At 47.4% G+C, this 9351-nt stretch overlaps 1 protein-coding gene across 2 annotated transcripts in view; it reads left to right on the top strand.

Annotated features, from left to right (window-relative positions):
- Positions 1–958: 958 nt before the first annotated feature.
- The window catches only part of ABCG1 (ATP binding cassette subfamily G member 1), an 82757-nt gene continuing 74364 nt past the window's right edge, over positions 959–9351 (top strand). Inside the window, exons 1-2 of one of the 2 annotated variants that reach the window (XM_073359972.1) lie at positions 959–1069; positions 4692–4932. In XM_073359972.1, coding sequence (XP_073216073.1) covers positions 1028–1069; positions 4692–4932 — 283 coding nt within the window. In that variant the 5' untranslated portion in view covers positions 959–1027. Of the gene's footprint in view, positions 1070–1318; positions 1404–4691; positions 4933–9351 lie in introns of those variants that run through there. The other variant, XM_073359982.1, reaches the window with a different exon arrangement.

The following is a 9351-nucleotide window of genomic DNA, read 5'->3' as shown; positions in this document are numbered from 1 at the left end:
AGTCTGTTCAGCATCAGCACCCACACAGGAATTACTCAGATTCCAACCCTGCCTCTGACTGTGTGGTCTCCAGCCCCAGCCCCCCAGCCAAACTTACTTCCTTACTTTACAGGGGTGACATCAAGATTAATCAATTTTTCAGTTCTTGACTCCTCTGCATCTTGTGCTGATGTAGTAAGAAGTTGCAGTGCTTTATAACTTATCACCAGTAACCACTGATAATGCATCCATACCCTATGGCCACAAGGATGCTGGAACAATTTGTACAGTGGGTGTGTCGAGAGCCACTGAACCAAACTGTAAACCCTACGTATGATGGAAACCACTTCACGCCGGGGGTACTGCAGCACCCCAGCACCCCTAGTTCCAACACCTATGCATGGCACAAGAATATGGAATCATGGCTCTCCCGTGCCGTTACAATACAAAGCTCTCCACTTGCTAAGCTGTCTTGTTCCTAATACACTTTGCCCATAGCAGCAATGAGAACCCAGGAGGCAAGGAACTTCGTTTTCTTCGCTGCCTAGACATTGGCCACCAAGTCCAGGCTCAAGGAGCAGAGGGAAGTGGAAAGCTTCCTCTGTGCATCCCGCTAGTGCTGCACCTAGAGGGGGCAAGGCTGCTGGGGGTCACCCCTCACACGGCGCTGCCCCCCACTCCCTGCCCTGCACGCAGGCACGGCGAGAGTCAGAGCAGCCAGGGACCAGGCTGGGGGAGGGGGCGGGGCTATAAAGCGCGCAGCGGCGCGCGCGGGGGGGGGGGGCGGGGTAGAGCAGCGCCCCGCCCGGCCAGAGGCAGGAAAACAAGAGCACGTTTCCCTGCAAGAGGCCAGCCCCGCCCCCTTCCCCTGCTCAGCCAATCCGGCGGGACTAGCTGCCGGGGCGGGGCTGAGGCGGCGCCACTCGTACGAGCCTCGCGGTTCGCGCCGCGCTACCTTCTCCCGCGGCTGCGGCTGGAGTCTACCTCCCTCCCCCCCCCCATCCCCCCCACACTCCGCGCGCGCCCCGCCCCGCCCGACTCCGGGCCCATGGCCTGGCTGATGGCAGCGCTCTCGGCGGGCACCGCTCTGGTAAGGAGAAGCCTCCCCCGGGGCGGGGCGGCGCGGCGCTGGTTTGGTGCGCGAGGGGCTGGCGGGGCGACGGGCTGAGCAGAGCTCCCCAGGCTCGCCCGGGCCCCGCAGAGCCTGCCCTCCCACCGGCAGGGTCGGCGCTGCGGGGTGAGCTTCCCACCTCGGGCCCCGCTGCTCGTCCCTCCAGCCGGCCCGTCTTTCAAAACGCACACGCGGAGAGAGAGGAAACCTCCCCCAGGTACACACGCCGCCCGGTTGCTCCTGGACAGCCCAGGAGGGAGAGGGCAGCGTCCCCCGCCTAAGCGGCGCGGTGAGGCAGGATAATCCCCAGGCGGTGAGTTCCAGCGGTGCCTTCCAGCAGGCGCTCTTAAGGCGGGAGGCAACGTTGCGTGCCTTGGGGAGGGGGTGAGGAGGGCCATGGGACGTCTCCAAAAGTGTCCCAGGCCACAAAAAACCCGGGTCGATGGCTTCCAGTGTGTAGTAAGCGTTGCTGTGATGCCTTCCTTGTCTGTGAGTCTGCCTGCGGTGGGTTAGTAGCTTTATAACCGTTTTGTCTGGGTGCCGTGAGAGAGGGGATCTAGAGGAGGACACTTGATTTTTATGCAGACGTAAACGGATGCCATAGCTTGGTAATTTAATTGCCTGTGCTTTCTAAGCAACTGGAGTGGCTGGTTAACCTTGGTCTTTGATTGTGTAAATAATTCATGTAAAGAATTTATCTCAAGGTCTGGGCGTTATTCTTGTGGCATAGTTAGTGCCATTTCACAGAGGATAGGCTGGCTAGAACTAGGCAGGAGGCAGTGATTTTTCATTTATAGCATCATGGATTTGAAGTCAGGGACACACAGCAAGGTTTGACCGATAGTTACCTCTTGCCTTGCGCTCATAAAAAGGGGGGGCTTAGACAGTTTTCTGAGCATGCTCTGTCCTGCACAACTGCATCCTATGACTTCAAACCAAATTTTCTGAGGAACATAGAAGCTCTCTAGCTCATTATCTAATGGGTTTTGTGTACGTATGGTTGAATTTAACAAAAGGGAGATATTTGGAGAGAAGTTGGTTGGTAGAAGATAGTCATTTCACAGTGCAAGAAATGTAGGTCAGTTTTACTGCATTGAATGGGAATGTGTTTATTGTTTTGCCTGCTGTGAAACAGAAGCAATTAAAAACTTCAACAGAGAAACTGGAAAATAAAACCATAGGAATCTGGTTGAAGGTGCAGGCAGAGTCTTTGTCTGTTACACAAAAACACATTAATTGAAACATACATCAGTTTAAAACAGTGGTTTTCAAACTTTTTTTTCTGGTGACCCAGTTGAAGACAATTGTTGATGCCTGTGACCCAACAGAGCTGGGGGTGAGGGGTTTGGGGTGTGGAGGGGCTCAGGGCTGGGACAGAGGGTTGGAGTGTGTGTGTGGGGGGGAGCAGGCTCTGGGGTGGGGCTGCGGATGGGGGTCTGGAGTGCAGGAGGGGGCTCTGGGTTTGGGGGGGCTCAGAGCTGGGGAAGGGGGTTGGAGTGTGGGAGGGAGTCAGAGCTCTGGGCTGGGGGTGCAGGCTCCATGGCTGGGCCGGGGCTGAGAGGTTTGGGGTGCAGGAAGGGGCTCTGAGTTTGAGGAGGGGGGCTGGAGGCAGGGGATTGGGGCACGGACTTACTTCTGGCGGCTCCTGTCAGCGATGCAGCGAGGGTGCAGAGGCAGGCTTCCTGCCTGTCCTGGCACCACGGACCGTGTTGAGCCCCGGAAGCGGCCAGCAGCAGGTCTGCCTCCTAGGTGGAGGCGTGCAAGAAGTTCCGCGTGGCTCTCACCTGCAAGTGCTGCCCCTGCCCCAGTGCGGAGCCGTTGCTTGGGGTGGGGGCAGTGCGCGGCGCCCTGGGGCCCCACCGCCTAGCAGCCGGACCTGCTGCTGGCCGCTTCTGGGGCACAGTGCGGTGTCGGAACAAGTAGGGACTAGCCTGCCTTAGCCGGGCAGCACTACTGACCAGACTTTTAATGGCCCGGTCGGCAATGCTGACCAAAGCTGCCACGACCCAGTGCCTTACATCCTGTGACCCAGGACTGGTTCGCGACCCACAGTTTGAAAACCACTGGTTTGACATACACAGTTGTAAATAAGTATCATTATAAAAATAGCTTGTTTGCTTTTATCAACTGATATGCAAATATATTTATATTGATTAGTAACAGTCCTTTTGTTAAAGAAAACAAATATAAATGTAGGACTTGAACCTGTGCCCATTGGCATTAACAAGATAAGGATCACGGTCTCTTGAACAGGGCAAATGGTTCTGCCACTTACTTTACTGTAGGTTACAATTCTGCAAATCCTTACTCAAAGAGTGGCCCTTGCTCACAGCAAGTAGTCCCTGCAAGATAGAATTATAGAAATCTAGGGCTGGAAGTGACCTTGAGAAGTCATCAAATCCATGCCCCCTGCTCGGAGGCAGGATCAAGCAAACCTCCTAGACCATCTCTGTCCAACCTGTTTGTGGAAATCTTCTCACGGGAAGTTTTTACAACCTCCCTTGGAAACCTGTTCCAAAACTTGACTACCTTTGTCTTTAGAAAGTTTCTCCCTTGCTACAGATTATTGCCATTACTTCTTGTCCTGGCTTCAATGGATATGGAGAACAATTGATCACCATCCTCTTTAAAACAGCCCTTAACATATTTGAAGACTTATTAGGTTCCCTTCAGTATTCTTTTCTCAAGTTTTTTGCCCAGTTTTTTAAACCTTTCATCACAGGTCACTGAGGTTAACAAATTTAGTTCTGTTCATAGGCCCTGACTTCCTTTGTTCCCCAGGGGGTGCTTGACTTTTGCCCCCCTCCCTCCCCCCGCCTTTGCTCTGCCTCCACTCCATCCCTTCCCCCAAGCTCTCACCCCTGCCCTGCCTGTTCCACCCCCTCCTCCCATCTCTTTCTGCCCCCACTCCTTCCCCCACACCCCCCCAGTGATTTCTGCATGCGGCCAAACAGCTGATCGCGGCAGGTGGGAGGCACTGGCGGGTAAGGGTAGGTGTTGATCAATGGGGCCAATGGCGAGCGGAAGGTGCTGGGTGGGGAGAGGGAGGTGCTGATCTGCTGGGCTGCCAGCCATTATTTTTTCAGTGCCTATGGTTTTGTTAGATCCTCTTTCACATTATCCTGTTCATATTACATGTCATTACTGTCAAACGGTTGAAGAAATTTTGTAGGCATTGCTGGATTTCTGACTAGTTTAGTTATGAGCATGCATAAAACACCTTTTCCCGCCCCCGCCCCCTCCCGAGGAAATTTGGTAATCTGAGCTGACTTTTACCTCCAGAATTATGGATCATGTGTTTACTACATTCAATGTGCAGTCTTCAAGAAGAAGAAAAAAGTGACTGGTGCTAGTGGAAGTCTTGTGTGTGCTTTGGATGGCAGCATACAAGCTTGCTAGATTTTGGGAAACAGCTCCTTTTCACTGCTGCCTCCTACTCCTTTATGCACTTGCCTAGATATAGGCCACAGGACTCAAACCACTGAATTGTTCCCTTTCACCTTTTTTTTGGATTATTGGAACAGATGAAGAAGTTTGATGAAATTTGTTGCCAGTGAAGAGTTTCTGAAAAGTTTTCTTGTTTCCTATTCATATTTTCTAGAATGTCAACAGTTCTTCTGCTATGGCTGAGCCAAAGTCAGTGTGTGTTTCAGTGGATGAGGTGGTCTCAAGTGTCACGGATAACCAAGATGTGCGGTTGTTGAATGGACACTTAAAAAAGGTGGACAGCACTTTAACAGAAGCTCATCGTTTCTCCTACCTACCCCGGAGACCAGCTGTGAACATTGAGTTTAAGGAACTGTCATATTCTATCCGGGAAGGACCATGGTGGAGGAAGAAGGGTGAGGAAAACTAATGTTTTTAGCAGAAATATCAAGAGAAATGGTCTTTACATTCTCACGTGGCCTGTGGTGGTAAATGGAGGTAGTGTGTGGTTTACAGAGAAGCAAAGTCAATGAGTGTGGTTCATCAAAAGACATTCTGTGTTTGTTTGTTTTTTCTGGGGCATTCTCACAGCCACTTATTGCAATGACTCTTGATGTTTTCTCTGGTTCCAAATAAATCTGTAGAAGTATGCAAATAGCTCACTATCTTAAATATAAAGTGATGTGTTTAACAAAGTCTAAAGTGGCTATTTTTTCTGGCTTTGCTATGGGAGAGCAGGAGGTAGGATGCACACAAGGAGCATTCCTCACCACCATCCTTCTTTATCCTGCTCAAGGGACAAGCACAGTAGCAATCCCTGCTTTCGAGGCAGTGCTCCTTGCTGGTAACTTTGGGGGTGAAGATCACCTCAGAGTGTGCTGAGAGGACCTTCCCTACCTTCAGGTGCTAGGCAGATGCCCTGGGAAGTGTGAGCTATGCCATTCAATGAGGCACTGTAGCCAGGGTTGGATTTCCAGTTAGGCACGTGCCTGGGGCACTGGCGTTCTAGGGGTTCCTAAAAGATAAGTGGTTAAAAAGTGTCATTTTTTACAGAAAACACTAAAGTCCGCTGTAGGCAGAGGGCGTGCATCAGGTGTAAATCTGGCCCTGACTGCATCATAGATGCCACCCTTGTGTACTGAAGAGCTGGGGGTGGGGCTGTACCTTCTGAAGCACAGTACCTCCCAGAGTTTCTCATGGGGTGGTACAGTTCAGAACCGCTCTCAGCTGCAGCCAGTGCCTAAATGGCACAATCTGGGCCTAACAAACCAGTTCTAGTCGCCGAGGGAGTTTGGCTGAAACAGTAGAAATAAAGACTATGATTAAAATTCATTCTAGCTAAACTATTAATCCTGTATGATCCCCTGGCATTTATTGTTCAGATAACAAAGAATTTATTCTTGGACAGAGTTCCAAATTCAATTTAGATCTCATGGTCCAAGTAATTACAGTATTACAGGGTTACCAAATTTGCCTAGTCTACAATTTCATATGTTTCTATCCTATGTATAGGACAAAAGAGAAGGCACGTTTACTGGCAAATGGTTAGGTTTTGAACTTTTTTTCCGAGGAGTGAGTTTTTCAGCGGTATAGTAGGCACACGAAGTTGAGGGCAGAATGTGTCTCTTAAAATGTGTTGTTTGAAAATCTAGCCCATAATATGTAGAAATGTCAGCTCATCCATGTCTCTTGTCTGTTTTATCAATTCTTTTTACATCCTAACAATGTATAAAGAGAGAGAACCCATGTGGTTGGTAGTTCTTGATAGGGTCAGATCCTGAGAGATGCTGAGCACCTTCTATTGACTTAAATGGTGTTCTCAGCACCTCAGGCTTTTGGCTGAAGTACTGCGAGGTAAATTGTGAACAAATGGTCCTACCCCATGTGCAGCTTGTGGGCCCTGATCCTACAAAGGAATCTGCCAACATGGAGTGCCGGTGAAGTCAAATAGTGAATGCTACTGAAGTCCTTGGGAAACCAAGTGGATATAAGGGCCTGCCCACATGGCTACTTTTGCTAGATCTGGGCCCATGTTTGTAAGCCTATTAGCCAGATGGTATATCTCATTGAAATGAGGAACTACTACTACAATCTCCCACCTAAGTAGTTGTTAAACATGGCTCTGAAGTATCCCAGAACGTATTTATATCCACTGCAGCTACAGCAGCAGTTTATTTTATCTGATATGCCTCCATTATTCTTCCCCCCCCCACTTCAAGACCTTAAGTCCCAGTCTAACAACATGAGCTCAAAGACAGATGTATTTCCATTTCTGCCTAACAAATTGTGGTCAACAAACAGATTGTGGGTTAGTTGTTCAGAACACATCAGAGGTGATGAGTGAAACAGAGGGTAAAATCCTGGTCCCGATGAAGTCAATGACAAAACTCCCATTAACTTCAGTGGGGCCAGGATTTCACCCTTAGTTCTAATATATATAATGCTTTACATATTTAAAGCAATGTATACATATTTGGTAATTAATTAGTCATTACACTGCATCCATGAGATAGGTAAATATTCTCATCTCCATTTTGTGGACTCAGAAACTGTCATAATGGGCCCGACTCTCCTTTGCCTTGCCCATTGTTGGTCTTTTGCACTTACGAAATATGGGTATAAAATGCTGCCCAATCAGAATAGTAACATTTTCCACCCACTTTGCGAAGGGCTACACAAGATGCAAGGGAGAGGAGAATGAGGTGCACTGCATTTTCTAGTGAAGTTATCTTTTCTTCAGATTAGTGGTCTCTTTGAAGGGGCAAGTAGGATGTATAATATTCCCAGTAGCAGACACTTCTGGAAGGAAATACACCCAAGAGAAAATATTGAACTCTTTAAGGAGAGCTTCATATACTTAAATGCAGTCATTACATTTCCACAAGGAATTGTTTCCTGTAGAGTAAATTGGTATGGTTGTGTGCTTTGGTAAGGTATTATCTATTCATCAAAAATAATAAAATGTGCTGTTGAGCCATACCAGAGACAAAGGTAAGTGAAATTTTATATGACACTTCTTGTTCTCAATTTAAGTCTACCTGTCTGTGGGTGTGTATCCATTGGTTTAAACTTTCGTCTTAAAATTGTTTTATAAAATGTGTTGTCAGATAAACAGAATTCCCAGGCACCATCATGCCAACCTGGCTAATGTAACCAAGTTTTCATAATCTAGAAATGTCTGGGGTGAAGGAACATCATCACGTAAGCTCTGATCCTGCAAACACCTATGCCTGTGGGTAGCCCCTGCCCCACTGTTCACATGAATACAGTTACTCACATGCATAGGTGTTTGCAGGACCAGGGTCCTAATGTATCTCATCTCCGCCCCCCCCCCCAAAAAAAATCATTACTTCCTCTTACCTTCTGTGGTGAGGAATTTTTGAAAGCTATTTAATGTATTTAGTAGAGCTACATGGGAGACGACAATTCCAGCAAGTTTTGAGGTTTCAAATTTTGTTTTGTTCCTCATTGGAATGAAAACAAGACCTTTTCAAAGGTTTTCACAAAATGGAATTGAGTTGAAATGTCCCTTTTCAGATCCAAAACCTGAGCTTTTTGATTCAGTTTCTCTTTCTCTGGTCAGAAATGAACAGAGCACCCAAAAAACCCTCCTGGATAAAAATTTCAACAAAACTGATACTTCCCTGTGAAACATTTTGGATTTGACAAAATGTCATATTTCAATTAAATTTCATTTACCGTAGAACCTCAGAGTTACGAACACCTTGGGAATGGAAGTTGTTCGTAACTCTGAAATGTTCCTAACTCTGAACAAAACGTTATGGTGGTTCTTTCAGAAGTTTACAACTGAACATTGACTTAATACAGCTCTGAAAGTTTACTATGCAGAAGAAAAATGCTGCTTTCCCTTTATTTTTTAGTAGTTTACATTTAACACTGTACATTTTTGTCTCTGCTGCCTGATTGGGTACTTCCAGTTTCAAATGAGGGGTGTGGTTGACTGGTCAGTTTGTAGCTCTGGTGTTTGTAACTCAGAGGTTCTATTGTGGTAGAAAATGTTCCAACCACCCCTTGCATTTAGCTTTTAATAGCCATGACTATTTCAGGGAAGAGCATTTCATGGAGATTAAAAGGATGCTATCTACTTGAATTCTTTTCAATTTTAAAAAAAATCATTTTTCTAATTGAACACTGATGTTTACTTTTAAAAATGCCTCAAATTTTTAAATGTTTTTCTGTTCACCTTCTGAGATTTAAGAGCACCTTTTGGATAAACCAACAGCATCGTTACCAAACATTCTCAGGCTTTTGCCTCTGCTTCTTCCCTTATTGAGCGCTTGCTTGCTTCCTGGCAATTCAGTTTCAGTTCTGCAGCTGCTGTTACTGGTATGCATCTGTTGCTAGCAGTAGGGAAGAGCAGTGCATGACAGTGATGTCGTCATGCTGGTGTGTGAAAGAGAGGGTTAGTTTTTCTGTGCACCTCTGTACAGGGCAGCTACAAGGGGCCATTTGCTAGTCCCCAGTCCTGATGTTGGGCTTGCACTTGCTTTTTCCCTAACATATCTTAGAGCAGCCTCCTCAGAACTGCTCTAAATTATGCCAGATGCCAATGGGTCTCAAGGTCCATTAGACTTGCTTGGGATCACCAGAGCACAGAGGCCTTCAAGCCACACCCCTTCCTCCAGTTCCCACCTCTCTCCACCAGGGGCAGGCTCAGAGCATTGGCTTAACTAAAACAGTTATTACGTTGGACAAGCTAAAAACAGTAGGGAATAGAAGATCAAAAACTGAACAGCCTAACTGCTCTCAAGTGAAGATGCTGACCAAAAAGCTGCTTCTTCATATGAGGTCTGTGGTTTCTTTGCTGGGGTTTC

Source organism: Lepidochelys kempii, chromosome 1 (assembly GCF_965140265.1).
Source record: "Lepidochelys kempii isolate rLepKem1 chromosome 1, rLepKem1.hap2, whole genome shotgun sequence".
Lineage (NCBI taxonomy): Eukaryota > Metazoa > Chordata > Testudines > Cheloniidae > Lepidochelys > Lepidochelys kempii.
The sequence above is the reverse complement of the archived record's forward strand: the minus strand, read 5'-3'. Positions and strand labels throughout refer to the sequence as shown.